Source organism: Zeugodacus cucurbitae, chromosome 4 (genome assembly GCF_028554725.1).
Source record: "Zeugodacus cucurbitae isolate PBARC_wt_2022May chromosome 4, idZeuCucr1.2, whole genome shotgun sequence".
Classification (NCBI taxonomy): Eukaryota; Metazoa; Arthropoda; class Insecta; order Diptera; family Tephritidae; genus Zeugodacus; species Zeugodacus cucurbitae.
Window position 1 is genome coordinate 47378727 of NC_071669.1, and position 20679 is coordinate 47399405.

The 20679-nt window shown below is 38.0% G+C and overlaps 2 protein-coding genes across 5 annotated transcripts in view; one reads left to right on the top strand and one right to left on the bottom strand.

Moving 5' to 3' along the window:
* Positions 1 to 8194, top strand: part of LOC105221002 (probable serine/threonine-protein kinase cdc7) — an 87278-nt gene extending 79084 nt beyond the window's left edge. The window contains exons 3-4 of the mRNA XM_011197621.3: positions 6203 to 6633; positions 6695 to 8194. Coding sequence (XP_011195923.2) covers positions 6203 to 6633; positions 6695 to 7694 — 1431 coding nt within the window. The 3' untranslated portion in view covers positions 7695 to 8194. The remainder of the gene's footprint in view (positions 1 to 6202; positions 6634 to 6694) is intronic.
* Positions 8195 to 10791: 2597 nt separating this feature from the next.
* Positions 10792 to 20679, bottom strand: part of LOC105221001 (protein ECT2) — a 36708-nt gene continuing 26820 nt past the window's right edge. For 2 of the 4 annotated variants that reach the window (XM_011197619.3, XM_054230275.1), the window contains 8 exons: positions 18675 to 20462; positions 16908 to 17039; positions 16479 to 16841; positions 16022 to 16418; positions 15664 to 15824; positions 15086 to 15580; positions 11755 to 11904; positions 10792 to 11686 (listed from right to left, as the gene is read on the bottom strand). In XM_011197619.3, the coding sequence (XP_011195921.2) occupies positions 11555 to 11686; positions 11755 to 11904; positions 15086 to 15580; positions 15664 to 15824; positions 16022 to 16418; positions 16479 to 16841; positions 16908 to 17039; positions 18675 to 20462 (3618 nt within the window). In that variant the 3' untranslated portion in view covers positions 10792 to 11554. Of the gene's footprint in view, positions 11687 to 11754; positions 11925 to 15085; positions 15581 to 15663; positions 15825 to 16021; positions 16419 to 16478; positions 16842 to 16907; positions 17040 to 18674; positions 20463 to 20679 lie in introns of all 4 variants that reach the window. The other 2 variants (XR_003753353.2, XM_011197620.3) reach the window with 2 other exon arrangements.

Genomic DNA, 20679 nt, shown 5'->3' on the forward strand with positions numbered 1-20679 from the left:
ATGAATTGCCTGAAGGTTTAACTTCTCCTTTCGATAACCGACTAACAGAATACATAATTTACTACTTTTTATACCCTCGGAACAAAGTTGATAAAAGTGTACTATAGTTTTATTCACATAACGGTTGCTTGTAAGTCCATCTATCTGTTGCAACATGTTCTTAGGAACTGTGGAAAAATGAAATGCGTGAAATCGGCCTATTGCTACACCCACAAAATAGATAAAACCTCAAATAGGTCACTTACGTGCTCTATTACACACCATAAAAATAGGAAAAATTGGATAACAATCACGCCCGCCACGCTTAAAGTGCGGGAAAAAATGGAAAATGGGCATGGACCAAAAACCATATCTCAAAAACTACTCGACCATTTTCAATAAAATTCGGTAAATACTATTTTCTTAACATTATCAGGGTGTAAAAATGGACGAATGGATAAATGGACGAAATCGGTTCACAATCAAGCCTACTTCCCATATAACTCAATTTCCATCTCATTCCTTCCCTTTATAGTATATACATCAGGATAGCGGAATCATACTTTACACAAAAATTGTTAGAATCGGGTCATAACTTCCCCTAGCTCCCATATACCTAATTATGGATTTTTTTTAAATTTATTTAGGCTAATATGCGAGAGTTTTGAATATAGTGTACCTTGGTGGTAAAAATGAGTGAAATCGGTTCAGGTATTACCTCAGCTATCATATACTATATGTGTATGATGATTTTCGTTATTCTAGTGGATTTGTCGAATAGAGTCAAAAGATGACAAATGAGGACTTCGAGATGGAAACAAACTTATTTCGAATGTCCCGAAGTTTAACACTATCGAGGCGGTATAGAAAATTTAAGGGATCGTTACAAAAATTCATTATTCTAGATTTAGATTATATCAAAAAATAAAGTAAAATTTCCATAGCGGGATTCAGTATATATGTATCTTAGGGCGAAAGACTGGTAAATTTGTTGTTGTCGTTTTCCTTTAAGAGAACACTACGATCATCAGAAAATACAGGAAATCACACCCCGAAAACAGCTTTCAATCAGCTCTTTCTGCCAATAAAAACTGATGCGCTGATGTGACGCCAGCAACGGCATAAACATTATATTTTAATTATTATCTTATTGGCATTACAAATCATTTCTATTAGTTAAATCTTTACTGCCAGCGCGTGCTCTGCATTGTAATCATGCAATTTACGGCTTTTTCAATGAAAGTTTATGAAAAAAATTTAATTGCCTACAGTTTAAAAATAGGAATACATATATGAATATGTGTAGACATTCTAGATTTCTCTCTTATCTCGAAACGCGGCAATTGTTTCTTCTCATCCGCCATACACAAATTCACACACACACGCAGTGAAATATTGCGCTCTAAAAATCACTTTCTGTCATATTTTCCACACTCACGCGGCAGACTTTAATGACATGGCATGGATCATAAAATGCTAATAAAAATCGACGAACAAATGTGTTTGGTCAGCTAATAGCGCCATCAGTCAGCCAGTCAGTCGGTCAATCGGCCGCTAGTAGGCTGTGCCATTAATTCATTTTATCTGTCATCTACTTTTGCTCGCTTTTATCAACGAACGTGATGCTTTAGTTCCATGTTACACTTTTTCTTTTGCGCTAGACATTTGGTTTTATTTTGCTTTTTTTTCAATTTCATATTATTTTTAATTTTTTACTCATGCTCCAAACACACTCACCTGTGCATCGCTCTTCGCTTTCGTCTGCCACTTTTTTCCCGTTCGCTACTAAAATATTATGGCTACAAGCACCTGTCTGCCAACAGAAAACACAGTTTTTCAAGATTTTCATTGAACTTTTTGTAGTCGAGTTTGTTAGGCATCTCTTTGTATTTATTAATCCAGAAATGAAAACCCGTACATGAATCAAACCACTATAAACAATATTTAATGAGGTTTATTGTGTGGATTACTTTTGTGTAGGCATTTAAAATGCTTCCTATTGCTCACATAAGACATCAAGTCACAAATGGTTATATAAGGATACTATACAATTTTAAGTTGAATTAGGTCATCGAAACCTTGGAGTACACTAGTTAAGAGCCCCTGAGATACTATTTAAATAATCTGAGTTTAAAAATAGAACATAGTAACAAGAACATCGACGAGAAACTTCGAGATTAATTAACCGTTTAGTCTATGAATAATAACCATTAGGACGGATTTCTTAAAGAAAAAGAAGAGCCTTATTATCAATAATCTGGGTATTAGTGATTTATTGCGATAACCCTATCCTAAGTATGACAAGACGGCAGTAAATTGAGCAATAAAGATGGAGTACTCAAAACACGTAAAAAAAACACGTTCTGGATGGTATTAACCTTGCATTAGCAAACCGTCAAACAATTAAACTCGAATGAAAAAGTATCAAATATTCATAATCGAAACTAGCTGTAAAAGCTTTCAGTTAAACTCTAGAGTCTCAGAAATTTTTGCTACCAATAATTCCTTGCGAGGGGCGAGGGGATCTTCTTCGTATTTTTTAATCAAATATATCAATTAACCCAATTTATTGGTCTCCTTATTGGACATATTGAAAGTAATGTGGCGATAAATTAAGACTGAAGTCTTAAGAACCACACAATTTCTTTAGACTTTTCTATGAAAAATAACTATTTTTATCTGGTTACTGAAAAGTATACTAAAATTCAATTACTATCATACCAAACATATATTTAATTGTAACTTAATTATAACACCAAGCCATTTGCACTTAACACCATAATAGAAAAGTCAATTCACCCCGATTTCACTTCAAACTATTTGGCCACCAACAAGTAGGCGCCAATGAGTCAGCCAATTTAATGTCAGAGTCAAACTCCTAATCACACTCTCTCACCAAAACATACCTTCTAATTTCTCCCACAGTGATTACGTGTTAATTGCTGCAGTAAGCCCAATTATGCGCCAATGAAATTAACCCAAATCTGGCTTCAAAATAAAGTGAAAATTTAAATATATTCACTTCAGAAGTGTGGGTGTGAATGTGAGTATTGTATCTACTTAGAATGAGTCAAGTGTTCAATTTCCGACATTTCCGTTAAAAATCAGAACTTTGTGTGATCTCAGGCTCTACGTTTATCAATGTATATACTAGATATAATTCCAAACAAGCTGGTACACTTTCATTTTAGTAGTACTGATATTTTATATTTTTATTAATAATGATTATCTTATGAGTAAGATCGTCACCATTTGCTCGAAAAAGTAAGACTTAAAAGTTGGATAGTTTATGGATTATTCGAAACACCACTTTTATCCGCCTGTTTGTGGTGTAACCCTTGATGTTTAACGAAGCCAAAGATGCAATTTATTATAATCTGATAGACCAATGAGCCACACATAGACCGATTTTGGTTCTTTACGATACCAGATGGACTGCCGTCAAGTGGTCAATGAGTAGTAGTCATCCTTTAGGATGACTGCGCTTGATGAGAATTGCAAAAGATGATGTGGTTTCACTATAGATATGTCTTCCAAATTGTCATGCTGTGAAGCCCCCAAGTGCTAAAACCGTTACCTTGACACTGCAGAACAAGCACACAAGAGATGTTCCATTGTTTCTCTGGTACCTTGCTTTTGACATTTCCTGCATTCTTCGCTTTCTGTCAGCCCCAGCTTGTAGGTGTGCACCGCCACCAGACTGTGCCAGTGAGTACGCCGACAATGTTCTTACATTTCCTTTTAACGAGAGTCGGTAAGAACATCGTGTATTTCTGTTCTACCACTTTGCACAATTTTTACGGTCTTGCATCCCGGTGCATAATTCCAGCGCGCTTTGAATAATTAATAATTGCAATTATTACTGGTAGAGAAACTTTTTTCATGTTACACTAAACTACAACTTGTGTATCTCTCTTTTAACAATCTTTAAAGCCATACAAATCAACGTTTCTCTCATTAAGTAGCATTACCGTTGGCGCTCACTATATCCGAGCAATCATGCCAACTCTGCTTCAGCATCTCACCTTTATTTCGAATTTATACCCATTTATCTTACAGAAAATATGGCAAAACTTGTCGACGTCACTGACACATATTACTTACTATTATTTAACCCAGATTTTTTGTTTTGTCTTACACATTTGCGTCTTAGTATTATCGCCAGCTTGCAGTTTTCCAGCAATTTCGCAAATATTTATTTCCTTGTTTAATTTAACTGCAATTTCTTTAGCTTAAGGTTCTTTTGGACCGAAACAGTATGCTTGGCACAGTTTTTCGTATATTTGCCAAATTGTGGCGGCTGCAACAGCGGAGCCACACCTCACACGCAATGCACCCAAAATACTATATATACTCATGTTTGTATGTATGTATGTATGCGGTGACTAGTAAATGCAATTATTTTGGAAATTGCGTTATTCCTTTTGCCAACTAGCAAACCAAACAATAGCAACAACAATAAACTTAGTACAATTGCCAACAGCTGGCAGCCAATAACTGACACCCAGCAACCCACAAAAAGCGAAACCACAGAGTAACGAGTCATTGAGTCAACGGGTGGTCACCAAGTGTTTCCTCCTCAACCTCTGCAACTCTGTTTAATTTTTGTATATTGTAGCGTAGGTCTTTTTTTGCTGATTGTATTGACTAGCAGTTCATTAATTTAGTTATTTTGGCAAGTATTTCCGTTAAAGTAAGTGTGATTGTAGGCATTAGGGTTGCTAATTCATCCGAAATTCTTTGGTCCATAATGATATTTCCTTAACAAAGGCCAAGCAGAATGGATCAGGGCACAGCTATTAGTTTCTTTTATTTCGAAGCTTTAGAAAAGACATTTTCAACTCTCTCTCTCTCTCTCTCTCTCTCTCTCACAGGTTTTACACATTCGGCCAATTGTCAGTAGTTCGTATGCTAGTAAGCTGAAGCCGGTGCTCGTTATAGATATTTTCTTTAGGGATTTCAGCCTTCAATTAAGCTAAAAAGTTTTCAAGAATACGATCCATTTTGTGCTGAACGAGGTTTAAAAATGGACCCTAAGTCTCATTTTTCTTTATGGTTGACTCACCCTAATGTGGCACGAATTTAAGCTTCAACTACCAAAGAGCAAAGCTCCAAACCCCACTTCAACGTTAAACAATATTTCCATGCAACATGGCTAGGTATTTCGCTACTACATGCTGTTGTTGTTGTTGGTCACGTATCACTGTTGGCAATTAAACAAATCTTTGGACCGTTATGTAAGCAATATCCGAAATTAATGGACATTTTTGGCAGTAAATTAAGTCATTTTCGTAAGCAGTTGCAGCTGTTGCCGTTAAAAGAGGAGGATAATATTAGAAACTAATAACTTAAAAAATAAAAATTTATAGAGCGCTTAAATCAATATGTCATGCGAAGAATTATTGTAGGCTAATAATGTTTACATAAGTAACGGTTTGTTTGTTTTCGTTTTGGCTGTAGAGAGAAAAAGTTGGTGTAGTCAGTAGGATATCAGAGCAACAATCACTTTGCAAAAGAATCCAAAAGACAACTTCCAAGAATCATACATTCTTCTTCTTGACTGGCGTGGGCACCGTTTACGGATTAGTTTACAACAGCGCACAATTCATTCTTTCTTTTTGCAATTTGGCGCCAATTGGTAATACAAAGTGAAGCCAGGTCCTTCTGTACCTCGTCTTTCCAACGGAGTGGAGGTCTTCCTCGGCTTCCACCAGCGGGTGCTGCATCGAACACTTTCAAAGCTGGAGCGCTTTCGTCCATTCGAACAACGTGACCTAGCCAACGGAGCCGCTGTCCCCCATTAGATTAGTTTTCATTTTACCCCCATTAGATTAGTTTATCTGGAGCCATTGGTGGCCATATGCAGCTTTGATCTATCCAGCATCGCAGAAAACATATTGAGATTATCTCAACATTACTAACCTTGAGGAAGACTTCAATTGCAGATTTTTTATGGTCTATGATGAAATCTTGCTGAGCTGATTCTAAATAGGAGATATAGATATAGAAAAATTTTAATAGAAGATAAAGTCTGCAATAAGAAATCTTAAACAGACATCAAAACATGTCTTTCTAGTTAGTTTCCTATTAATATTTACATATGTTCCGCGAATTATTTAAAATTCACAACGGCATTAATTATAAAGAAACCCACATAAAATTCAATACAACATAGTCTTTTTCCTGGGGAATATTTAACATTTCCTTTGTGTCTCTTCCGCAGGTGGAAACAAGTAATGAAATGTATCGTGCTGTCATCGAGGAGATTGCGCGTTTCCTTGATCGTTATCAAACGCAAAAACAACAGCAACGCCAATTACAACAACAGCAACAAATATCCCGTTCCAAGAGTCTCTACCAAGTCTACGATGGCAACAGCAATTGCGAAGGTCACGAACAAAGCACAAGCGGCGTTGGCGCCTTTGGAGATAAGTCAATAGGCACATCTTCGTGTTTGCGTACGCGCAGCACCAGCAACCTGATCGTCGACCTCAAGCAATCGGCCATACACAATGGCAATGCCGCAAAATCAGGTGGCGCCACAAACATGAAGCATAGCAGTCTGGCAACAGCAGCGGCAGATAAGCGGAGTTATGATGCCATCAATACCACAACCAACAACAATTCATACTCAACATTCAAGGACTTCACCTGGTAAGCCAACACTTAAGTTGTTTGTAGGCGTAATTATATATTAATCATTGCATTTTTACAGGCGCCGTTCACCCAAAAAGTATGCCGAGTCCAAAGCTCAGGCCGCTGCTGATGATTTGGAGGAAAAACTAAACCAGGAAGCTTTTCGTCTTTCGCGCACCATACAAAATCTACTGAACACATCTACACGACAACCGGATTTAACGCAACATCGCAACGCCGCGACGGCCTGCAACAATGCACTGCACACGAAAGTGGCTAAAACACCAACAACACCCACAATACCGACTATCGTAACCACAACACTCATTACACCTGCTCAAAACAGTGCGAACAACAAAGTTAATGTCACAGCCGCTGCGGACAAGCACCACAGTCGCAACGTCCCAGCCGCCAACAACTCGCTTGCCAACGCCACGGCGGAAATGCTCTTCCTGCGCGCCACTAACATACGCGACTCTCGCCTATCGCTGCGCAGTTCCACTGATAGCTCTGTACATTCCACCACCTCCAATTCGTCTGTGGTTTCCACCTCCTCGTCCTCGGCTGCATCTACTTCGTCGGGCAAGGTGGAGACAGATGAAGATGTAACGCTACATCATCCATTCCATCCGATTTCACTGCCATTCAAACAGCACCAACATCCGCTCAGCTCAGCCACCGAAGACGAGAGTGGCTTCAGTTCGATTAGCTCATTTCAGGATATCGGTGTACCGCTGTGCTCCACAATGATTTCGAACGGTACATCCACACCGAATCGTTTATCATTGGCCAGCGTTAAATTGGACACAGCCAGCTTGTGTAATGGCAACGGTGCTGCTACCGCTGCTCCAGGGCTGTGTGATGTCGTTGAGACGCGTGAATTCGCGTGCGATAGTCGTAATTCGACCTTGAAATCCAATCATTCCGGCAATGTGCTGGGCGTACCACTACAAGCCACACACGACATGCAACACCGTTGGGATACAACAACAACGAAAACCAGTTATCGCAACGCCAACAAGTACCAACGTTTCTCCACGCTCTCCAATGAGGAAGCGGCCGCCGTACTTTGGGTGTAGAAGCGCACATCGGATCTGCATCGTCATCGTCTCGCCTCAATTCTACTTAGTGCATTTAATTTATTAAATGTTTCTTTTAGTAAAGAAATCGAAAGTATCACATACACACACATACACATACACATACATAGATATAAGTCTATTTAAATTTGTTTCATTTTGGCGAATTTGAAAAGAGTTTTGTTTTAAATTTAAATTTTAGTGCGTACATCACGTTATATTATATTTATACTGTTATAAGTTGGTACGATTCAGTGCCTTTTAATATGTTAAATGTTATTTTTAGAAAGGCATACATTTTATGATTTGCATTCTCAAACTCTTCCAGTTTCTGTCACACGAATTCGCGCTGCATTTATTATGCTATACATACATACATACACACGTATACATATGTATATTTAATACGATCCATAGTTTTAAAAACGTTTACTAAACGCTAAGATATTATTGAATATTAAATAAAACGCCAATTGGTCTAATTAGATTACACTGAAAAATATATTTTTGTATCTCTCATTTCGCATACATTAGTGGTCTTATGCTGATTTAAGAAGCTCAAAGCAGCATTCCAAGGTCCTAACCGGGTCACATCACTGCATGGACTAAATCTTGTCACATAGCTCAGTTTATGATAGATTTACTATCAGTTCGGCTAGATTTACTTTAGAATTTGTAGACAAATTGAATGAAGAATCTCATCTACTTAAAATGTAATTTTTATACAGAGTCTCCAAATCACTTAACGACGAACACATCAATCTGAGTCTCATCTTGTAAAGGGGTTTTCAAAAGGGACGTTACAAAGAAAGACCGATAGCAACAGATAACGACAATATATTTTTCTCGCTCTTTTGACATTTCTCTTCAGTAAGGTTTGCCATTTCATCATAAAAATATATACGATCCAACAACGAGTCGAAATTGTTAAAATTTACTACCGAAATTCGTAATCGGTGGCCTCAACTTTAAGAGCGCTACGTCCAATATATGGTCGTCATAATAGTTCTGTCGATCAACAATTGAGGGTCTAGGGAAAAATTTTAATCTACAGGTACATTACAAAATGTTCCCGTGCCAGTGAGACAAAGAAGTGCCCGTCGTGTCGAGAATATTGCTGCCACTAGCGTATCAAATGAGGAAGACCTAAAACAATCTCTCACACGTCGTTCTCGAATTTTGCGAAAACCTTACAAGATCAAATGGACGAAGAACTGATATGTTCGTAAATAGGGCTGAGCAAAACTTAAAATGATTCGGATTTTATTGAAAAATCATCGGAATGGTTTCGTCAATAAGCGAAATAAGCGTTATTTGTCAGGCTGAAACCCACACGTAATTCATGAGGCGCTATTGCATCTCGAAAAAATTACGGTTTGGTACGGTTTATAGGCCGGTGGCGTCGTTGGGTCGTACTTCTTCCGGGATGATCAAGATCAGCAAGTTACTGTGAATGGGAATCACTAACGCTCAGTGATAACAGAATATTTTTGGCCCGAATTGGATGAAATAGACTTGAGCAATATGGGACGGCGCCACAAGCAACGCAGCGAATGTCACAATCGATTTATTGAAAACCAAGTTTGGTGAACGTGTTATCTCACGAAATGGCTTAGTGAATTCCAGCGACCATTTATCAAATCCGTAGACTATCGAAAACCGTCGAAAATTGGGTTCTGGGACTGTACATTCTGCAAGCGTGCCTGTGGTAACCATGCAAAAGAAATCGAGTTCCAAACATAATGGCATCGAATGTACTTTAACAGGAATAAAGAATTTCATTGTTGTCCAAAACCGTTTTTGTTTTAATTTAACTTTTGCACTGCTCTTACTGAAAACCCCTTTATATGGAATGGTCGATAACAACATTCGACGAAGTAGTTGTTGCAAGGGCAGCTGGTGAAAGGAGAATAATAGAGAGGTGTCCATAGTACTAGAAGGAACAAGTGAAAAAGAAATTGCTCTAAGTGGCGAAATTTCCTTAATTTGAGAATTGAAGAAAACAATATACATAGTTAACTTGGTCTAAATCATTTAGGTGGATTCAATGCGTAGGCAGAAGAACTGTTCCAAAAATGACAGGTAAATAATCAGCATACGATTAGAAAACAAATTTAATTTTCAAATTATTTCCAAACAAAACGATTTTCGTAAATTTTTTTTTAAAAGAAAGTACTCGATCGATCGTTTCGAAGTTGTCTGCACATAATAAGGTATATTTTCAGCTACCTCAAATTGACAATTTTCAAACAATCAAAAAAATCGTACGTCATTGTATAGTAAATTTATTCAAGAATACTCTTTAGAACGCTGCCATTCAAAAACTATTCGAAATACGACCTTACCGCTTTCGCAAGATATTTTTTATACCTTCAAAAAAACCATCGAATAAGCAAAAAAAAATTGATTTTTTGAAAATGTTACACTGGTATAGCCCCTTAAGTTATGCTACGGCCAATGATATTTAAATTAGATAAAATTACTTAATAATTTCAATAAAAATTAAGTTTCTTAAAAAATTTATTTTTTAAAGGTGTTTTAAAGGAGTTGACAGTCCTTGGCCGGTTAAAATTTCGGCTACTTCGCCGATTACTTCGACAACCCTATCATTGGAACATTTAATGACTAAGTAATCCCGTTATTACTTACTCGCAAAAAAATTATAACAGAACAGATATTTCAATGCTTTTTAACTTAACTACAATAGATAGTTATATTTTATTGTAAAATATTTTATGCTTTTAAGATATTGGTGTATTTGTAAATAATGTAGGCTTATACAAATGTTAACATACTCGTTAAGCGAATCAAACATTCATTCAAATCTGCACATATTACAGCATAGACAGTATAATTAAATACATTAAATATATATATATATATATTATATATTTATTTATTTATATATTATTATTGTTTATGTTTTATTATTAGAAAATCTCTTGACAGTTACATTATTTCTTTCCGTTTGCCTCAAAAATAAAACATTTACGCACATACAACAAAAAGCGACGAGAAAGTAAACAATGGATATAGAATATAGAATTTAAATGAAAAATTAAAAATTAAATCGAATAAGTTATTAATGTGTAGTGTATTATAAGTAGATATATAATTCGTAATCATATAAATTAGATTATGTAATATGTATTTTGTTAAAATAAGATGATGGAGGGTTTTTTTTGCGCAATCCTTAAAACGAAATTATAACCGAACACGATATTCGTTGACGTATATACATATACATATATATTTACAATGTCAAACACGAAAAATACATACATACATATGCTATTAAAAGCTACAGACAATTTCACGTGAAAATCTTAAATTTATATGCGGCTGCGGTACATATATATATTTTCTTTCTTTTTCCCCAATTTTATTACATTTCAGTTGGCAAACATACACAATGTGATTGTACCAAAATGAACATATTAAAGTGATTCTTGTTGATTTTGATTTTTTGTTTCATATAAAACACATACGAAGCGGGCACAAAGGTTTTAGCCCATCACATGACATTCAAAACAATAAAGTAACGCTTCGTATAAGCGGATGTTGGTGAAACGGTACACAGTTGATGTAGCTGATGCAATCCGTAATTGTGAAAATTTCAAATATTTGCGTCTGCTTAGAATGCAGCGCCAACAGTCGAACACTGACAGCCAGAATAAGTATTCAAGAGCGAGTATAAAATTTCTACGAAATAGCGTTGATTGTACGACAATGCTTAGCAAATAACGGTGTACCGAACAACGGCCGCTGTACAACAACATTCCTCAAACGCTGCTGCAGCTTTGTAAACAAATTCGAAACAGTTCATTTATTAATTCATCACCGTTCAGCAGCTGAAATGCCTAAAGACGCCCGACAACACTCAGCGTCGAGGACTTATTCTTGCGCATCGGTTGTACAGAAAGTGGTGGCAGCAAGATTTCCGATTGAGCCGAAGGTGAACTACTGCGGTTACCCTCCTCATCGACCGCCTCCTGTGGTGGAAAACAAATGGAAAAAAATGAGAATTTGCATTTCAACTAATTGTGTGCTCGCTACTTACGTGTATATTTGCACAACTGGCCAGACGCATTTGTGCCAATTGCGAGGCGGGCGTTAATGAGTTTGTGCTGCCAAAAGGTGGTGTCATCATTGTGGAAACGGCTCGCTTCAGTTTCGAGGGAGTCTTGTTAAATGAAAATGCACGGCCCACCTGAGCAAAGTAAATATTTTCTTCATTATAAGCAGGCAATGGGGTTGGAAAGGGAAAGAGAGTCAAACATTAAAGCAAAAACTACTTACATACAACAACAATAAAATACATTATTGATTATTTGCACATACTACATACATATTTATCATAGAAATGTTGCATAATTCATTTATGAAGCAAATAAAAAATATAACCTCGAAAATTAAATTATTCAATTCATTAAATCGATGTCGTTATATATTAAATAAATAAAAGATAGTGACCGATAAGGTTCTATCGAGCGTACTGTGTGAAAGACTAAAGCCCACCGTCAACAAACTGATTGGACCTTATCAGTGTGGCTTTAGACCTGGAAAATCAACAATTGACCAGATATTCACCATGCGCCAAATCTTGGAGAAGACCCGTGAAAATAGGATCGACACACACCATCTATTTGTCGACTTTAAAGCTGCTTTCGACAGCACGAAAAGGAGCTGCCTTTATGCCGCGATGTCTGAATTTGGTATCCCCGCAAAACTAATACGGTTGTGTAAGTTGACGTTGAGCAACACCAAAAGCTCCGTCAGGATCGGGAAGGACCTCTCCGAGCCGTTCGATACCAAACGAGGTTTCAGACAAGGTGACTCGCTATCGTGCGACTTCTTTAACTTGATGCTGGAGAAAATTATAAGAGCTGCAGAGCTAAATAGAGAAGGTACAATCTTCTACAAGAGTGTACAGCTACTGGCGTACGCCGATGATATCAATATCATTGGAAACAACACCCGCGCCGTTAGTTCTGCTTTTTCCCGCCTGGATAAGGAAGCGAAGCGAATGGGTCTGGTGGTGAACGAGGACAAGACGAAATATCTCCTGTCATCAAACAAACAGTCAGCGCATTCGCGTCTTGGCTCCCACGTCACTGTTGACAGTCATAACTTTGAAGTTGTAGATAATTTCGTATACCTAGGAACCAACATTAACACCGATAATAATGTCAGCCTTGAAATCCAACGCAGAATCACTCTTGCCAACAGGTGCTACTATGGACTGAGTAGGCAATTGAAAAGTAAAGTCCTCTCTCGACGAACAAAAACTAAACTCTACAAGTCCCTCATCATTCCCGTCCTACTTTATGGTGCAGAAGCGTGGACGGTGTCAACATCCGATGAGACGGCACTAGGAGTTTTCGCCCTTAAACATTGGCAACGGCGAATACCGCAGAAGATGGAATGATGAGCTGTATGTGTTGTTCGACGACATAGTCCAGCGAATAAAACGACAGCGGCTACGCTGGCTAGGTCATGTTGTGCGAATGGATGAAAGTGCCCCAGCTCTGAAAGTTTTCGATGCAGTACCCGCTGGTGGAAGCCGAGGAAGAGGGAGACCTCCACTCCGGTGGAAGGACCAGGTGGAGAAGGACCTGTCTTCATTTGGTATTACCAATTGGCGCCAAACCGCCAAAAGGAGAGATGCGTGGCGCACTGTTGTGGACTCGGCTATAACCGCGTAAGCGGTTTCTACGCCAGTTAAGAAGAAGAAGTGACCGATAATACGATTCAAAATCAATCTAAAGATCGTATATCCTCATTAGATATATGGACGTAGATTTAAACTTGTTTTCACAATTTCCGGATCAGAGTTCCCACATTTTTTCTAAATCTTTATTGCTACCTGAATTACCTAATAAAAAGTTGTATAAATCGATGATATTCTATGTAAAAGTATAAATAATTCGGGAGATTTCAAATTTCACCTATTGTTGTTGTTTTTTTTTGTAACGTTTACCCAATCCTGCCTATACCGACAAGCCTAAATTAATTGTCATCGCAGTCATCTAACTGGAGGCCGAGGAGACGAGCTGTTTCAATAGGGTCGGACCAGAGGAAAAGAGGTGTTAGATGAGTGGGATTTAGGGGCCATGTAAAGAGGTGGGTAGTGTCTTGCGGAGACTCTTTCCATGCAGGACATATGTTGAGTATGTCAGGATAAGTAGTAGTTTAATCTAAGGTATCCAGAACGAACTTGCGCGATTGAATCCCCACGAACCCTACAACAGCTGGTTCTGCGATACCGGAATTGACTCGAATTTTCGGATCCGACCAAGGGCTGTTATTTCGGCTAACCGAACCTGTTTGGCACGATAAGTTTTTAAATCAAAATTCACCTAAAATGGGCGGTGCCACGCCTATTTTTAAGTTTTGCACTGACACACAGTTAGTTTTCTTATGTCACTATCGTCAATTATAATTTTTCTGATGAATTTGTAAACAGTTATTGACTATGGGAGGGGGTGATAGTTAATACCCCCATACCCAATAGTACAAAATGCCGAAAAAAATTGTTCCCAATTTTTAAAAATACATCTTCTAATCGAGACATTTGAAGCAACTCCTATATGCCTCTTGAGATTGTCGGGTCTACGAAGTTGTCGGCTCTTAAATTTTTTCGAATAATCTGAAAACCGATTATTCGAATAACCGTTCGTATGAATATTAACCGATTACTATTAACCGATACTATTCGAATAGTCGACTACGAACGGTTGACCGAATATTTGAAAATGAGCGGTTAATGGAATAATCGACAATATACTACTTTCGGATACTGCAAACCGAATATTATCATTCGAATAATGCCCTATTCGGTCAGTCGTTTAATCGAATACCAAGAGCTCTAGTCTAATCATATGTATATATTATATTAATCGGAACGAACAGATAGACCTCTTAAAATATATACGTCTCGTCATTCTAATCATCGCGATATATAATCCTCTATATTCAAATATATCTATATCTCTATATATCTAATACATGATCAGTTTACCTAGTGCTACCTACAACATATGCAACAACTCAAGAGTATAGATCGATAAAAACGAAATTAAACTTGTACACAAAATAAAAAAATAAAACAAAGAAATGAGATAGATAAAATGAAAAAATTATAAACAAACTGGATTAAAGTAAAAAAAGCAGTGTTTACAAAAAAAATTAATGTCACCGTTTTCAATTTGTTAAAACTTTATAGTATATATGCAACATAAAAATTTAATTATGTAATCTTAATTACTTCTTCAGATTTACACACAAAACAACAGCAAAGATTTTAAGAAAAACATAACAATAATAAAGCCATTAGAAACAACACTCAACTCTCTATAAGAAAATAACAATATCAAGCATCATCAACTCACCTTTTGACGCGTACGCGCCGCCAACTTGAACGCCTTCGACAAAGTGCTCAAATTCACATCACTGATATCCACTTCCAACTCCTGTGAGGTGCGACTCAGTAATGCGCTCACCGTGTCCGTACGGCAAGCGTTCTCCGCCATCTGCTTGCACAGCAACTTCAAGTACACCACCTTATCGGTTTCCTCATCGCATATGGTGAACGAAAACAGCTTCTCCTTATCTTGGCGACAAAGCAAGGCGAAAGCACGCGGACTATCGGTGATGTCAATGACAAAACGTATCGCATTCAATGACACCAGCTTCACGTGTTTGTGTGATTTTGTAGAACTCGGCGATTTTGCGGTGTTGAAGGCACGCGAACGCTTCTTACACACCTCTATGGTGTCGGAGAATAAGTACAACAAAAGCGAATCGCCACGACCGCTCAAACTGTCTGAGAGTTCCGTTACTTCACACTTGGAAATGAAACTACGATTCGAGGAAACAAGGTGGGCCTGTTATGCGAGTTGGAGAAGAAGCAAAGGTTTGGAAGGGAAGTCAATAAAATGTGCACAATTGTAACAGTAAATATGCTTACCGGACAGCCTTCAATGTCATTGAAGATATCAAATATCGCCATGCGCGATTCTGTCTTCCGTTTATCCTCGTTAATATGCATCATGACCTCCTTGATGGCTTTGAGTGCCTGCTCCAGTTTAACGTAGTCGGGATTATTTTTGTTTGTATGCTTTAAAATGTCTGCAAAGTAGGTGAGAAATTGTTATTTTATTATACCGTTAGAAAAAATATGAATTGCAGCTGAAGGACGTAAAGCTTCAATAAGTATGTAAAGAATAATGAAGATTGCAAAGGATGTTAGATAAAAGTATATTAAAACGTATATTTACAGAATCTACAACAACAAAAAACTGTACTAAATATGTATCTTAACTCACCGTTCAACAACAAACTAATGCTCGGCAGTCTTTGCACGGGGCGTATCATTAGATCCTGCAAGCTTTGTCGCCCGCATTCCGGTTTTGTTTGATTGATTTTCAAAAATGCATGAAAACGCGGATTTTGGCTATCACATTGTTGCAGTGTTTCCTTCATTTGTTCGAAAAAGTTCACATACGGTGGATACGCCTTGGTCAACTCATCACGATGCTGCAATATGATATCACCAATTAAACAATCCTCGGACCATTTACTCTGTAACGCGCGCAAACTCTCCAGCATGCACTGATGCACTTCATGTATGGGCAGAAAATTATTGAAGATCGATTTGATCTCGGATTTGTTGAGTAGCGCGTCGTTGGTTTCCGCAATTTCTTCGAGTGGGTTCTTGAAGAGCTGCAGGGAACATGAATTATTGTTTAACTAGCTATATAAAGAGCATTATGTGCAACGCACCTTCACAATTGTGTCTAAAATGCCCACATAGTTGGACTCGGTGCTGAAGAAGTCCATAAAGTGATTGAAACGCATCGACTTCTTGGCCGGCGTCGATTCACAAACTGTTGGCGTTTCAATGTGCACTTCATTGTGCAATTTACCAGCCTCCAACTTATCCGGGCTGGTGGTGCAATCGAAGAAACTGCCGGACACGGATAAAAGACCGGCATCAGAGACGGACGAACGTCGTTTGCCCGAACCAATGGGTGTGCCTTCGAATTGTATGCGTTGTGAGAAACGTTTCCGTTTACGCTTATTAAAACTGATGGGCAGTGAATCGCGACGATCGGTATTGGGCGTATTCGCAATACTGTCCAAATACTGTAATGAAGGTTATAGAGTTTTACAAAACAACTGTGTGTAGTGAAGTAACATTAGAGGACTTACATCGCCGAAGAGGTAATCCATCTCGTCCGCATAGCCATTCTGTATGGTATACCAGAACCAGTCGGACTTTAGTATATGTGTGCGGTGGTTTTTGGGTTCCGGCTTGGCTTGTGTGGTGTGTTCATCAACAACCTAAAGACAAACATTGCAAACATTTTAATAAGTCTCTCTAATAGAAAAATATAAATTAATTTAAATGTGTGAACTATGTAAACGTCTGTTGACCGCACACCAGCACGCGCGCTTACAAACAAATATAGCATATTCCAGCATGAATTTGTAAGCAATAAATTATTTTATTTCGCGTGGCGCAGTCATTTGTCAGACGTGGAAAATTTTCCAATTTACAAAATTTTTATTGAAATAATAAAGATGTTCGCATGCTTTTGCCTCGATATGAATAATAGTTTTAATATTTATAGAGGGCTAAGAGGCAGGTAATCTATATAAAAATGTGTGCCAAATGCGCTCAAACTGTTTTCATAATAATTTTGTAAATTTCGAAAATATTTTCAACTATTTTTCTACACTCAAAACATGCTACACAACCGTCTCGCAGCACCCTGTTTGCTTGCTTATTGTACAAAAACGTTCGAAATTGACATGAACTGTGAATTGACAAACTGAAATGTTCCAGTTAGCGAAATTGAGCATTCTATGGACTTCGAAAATACAAAACAATTTCAACAATATCAAAACAAATAACAAATCCAGCAATTAATTAGACATTTATGATGTGCCAGTAAGCACAAATATAGCATACATACATATATACACAAGAGTATAATGGCATGAGTGAATACTTTTTACGATATGATGATTTCAAATGAATCAACACAGCTACGAGTTACTAAAAATAATATGAAAAGCAAAAATATTTGGCAGCACAATAAATTATTTTCAAAACGTTCGAGTTGTGGTGGGTTAGCGGTGTAGTGAGCGTAAATAGTCATGTATTTACTTAGTTCGTAACAGTTTACAGTAGAGCAAATTGCTATGTAGACAAAAACAAAAAGTTTCTTTCATATTCATTAGGTGAAACAAGGCAAAAGCAGTGCAGTTAGCATATATGTAAGTGGAAGAAAAAGTACAAACACAAATTTCAGTGAAAATATATAAATTTGAGGTTAACTAGATTAAGTGCATTTAATTTTAAAAAGGATAAATCGCATTTTTCAAGAAAAAAACACACACAAAGAAATGCGTGAAAATATAATTTGCTTGGCATTTTTAACATTTTCCATTTATTACATTAATATTTACTGAAAAATGCTTCACATAGTAAGTAGAAATTAACTGTTTTTAGTTTTGAAAATAATTTATTGTGCTGTCTCCATAACCCATATTTTTTTCTAATTTCCCAAAACCACATAAATAAAATTATAGTTAGAAAATAAACATGAATTAACACGCTTAGACACTAAGTGCAGTTGAAAAATTAGTCGACAACAGTAAGAGATAACTAGTCATAATACAACAAAAAAAATGTTAAAAATGCGTTGCAAATTACAGGACTCGATTTGAAGATTTTTAAATCGAACCAACTTATCAAAATTAAATGCATTCAACGTAAACAAGGTAACGCAGCGCATGAAAAAAACCACAAAAATAATGACGTTGAAAAAAAATTTCCAGTTCGAAAGCTATTAAATCTTTCAAATTTTTCGCCGCTTCTCACTGAATATGTGTGTGTGTACTTTTCGCAAATTTGCTGTGTTTTGCAAATGAAGTTATGCAAAAAGCGATGAAATGAAATGTTTTAAGTACCATTAATGAACGTCCAGTCGCGTCGCATTGCAAATGTTCAAGCTTAAAATGAGCGTTTTCCAGTTTCGACGCAGCCTGGTTATGAGCGAGCGCCTGAGCATGAAGTTGAGTAATTTGAGGCGCGATTTCTTGGTTAACTCTTAACTTCGGTTGTTGCATAGGTGGTGGTGAATGAGGCAATGAAAGCGCAGCAGGTGTTATATATGTGGCAGCTGTGGGAGTATTGACAGCCGGCAGCGCAACAGCGGCGACTTGAGAGGGTGGTTCAGCGCATTCTAAGTCAACACTTGCTAACTTATTTGATGCCGCTGAGGCAGTTGATGGAGATGGCGCGGAGAGTAGCGCATGTTTGGTTAGTGATTTAGGCGTGCCAATTGCTTTTGCGGCGGCGCTGAGGAACTTCACCGGCGCTTTGGGTGTCTTGAAGCCGCTACTCGGCATTTCACGCTCACACTTGTCATCCTTCTCTGGCGTCGTAGGTTGTGCTTGCATATTGAATTTATCCTTTTTGCTGCTGCTGCGCGTTATGCGATTGCGTAGACTGCGAAATTTCTCCTTAACCGGTTTACGTATCGATTCGTTGAAGGTGCTTTCGATCGAAGCAATTGAACAGAAGGAATCATCCGCATTGCAGCCATCTTCATCGTTTGGCGCACCATCGAGCGCCACCGAACTGCGACGTGGACGCAACATTTTCGAAATAGGTGTGCGCACCGCTACAAAGCTCATCGAACGACGTATGGAACGTGTTATCGAGCCGGTACGTAAGAGTTTCGGTTTTTTCGTGCTAGTCGGCAGCGCAAACGATTCGACGGACATCAGTGAAATGCTATCGAAACTTTCACGTTTGCGTTTCAACTCATTCAAATCGCCGAAATCTTCTTCGACATCGGCATTCAAATCGTCCGCCTCCGGCTCCACATCCATCGGTGATAGCGCATTTTCGGGCGATGAGTTAGCAGTCACTATCAAATTTGGTATTTGTAAGGTGTTTGTAGTTCTTGCTGTGTTCTCTAGTGTGTCTGGCATTGCATTTAATATTGGCGAAATATTATTTGGATTGTGAAATGCCTCTTTCGAGTGAATAATACCATCGGTGGTGCTTTTATTCAGATCTTCATTGTTAGCTGCTGATTTTATTGGTGTGCTTGCATTATCATTGATTTCTTCATTTTCTGTTTCCAACTCCGCACCGCTCGAATTGGCATTAATATCAAACTTTGGCGGCGTTGCAAGTGTTACAAGTGTTGGTGTTGTTGGTTTCTGTGGCGTGCTCGCATTCTGCTGTCCGACTGGCATCACAGCATCCACCGGATCGTCGATATCGACACCTTCCGGCAGTGGTGAGCCATGCTGCAGCGCCTTATTTCGATCATAGTCCACCACTAGGCGTTCATCAAAGTAATCGCCATCATCATCATCATCTTCATCTACATCCACATTATCAACGCCAACATCATCTTCTTCTGGCGTGTCAATGTTCTGCGCATCATTGTCCACATCCATTTGGCAATCAGCGCTCACAGTTGTTGCCGATTTTTCAGTCTTCTTTGCAGTCTTTTCTTCAGTCTCATTAATGTTTGCACTTGGCGACGTTTCCGGCGCTAATGCGCTTACTCCCATATCGGATTCCAACGATTCTTTTATATCGTTGCATTCAGTTTTGTATAGCAGTTTTGGTGTTGATGGATTGGGTTGGGATTGAGGGTTAGTTATGGATGGGGGCTTGGGTGAATTGCAAGTGTTAGTCATGGTTTCGAGATAATAACCACCAGTATTAGGCATGACCTGTAAATTTGTAAATTTATGAATATGCGTAGCAAAATTCTAATAATGTTCTAACTACGGTTGTTAAGAAATCTTGCGCTAATTTAAAAATCTTCCTGTGTGTCACTGTAAATGAGCGGTAAAATTGAAATAAATTGTAATTTGTATTAAATGGTCGGTCAGACTAGTATTTTTTGGAAAATTCCGCTTGCACGCAAGTAATGCCGTTGTTAAAGAT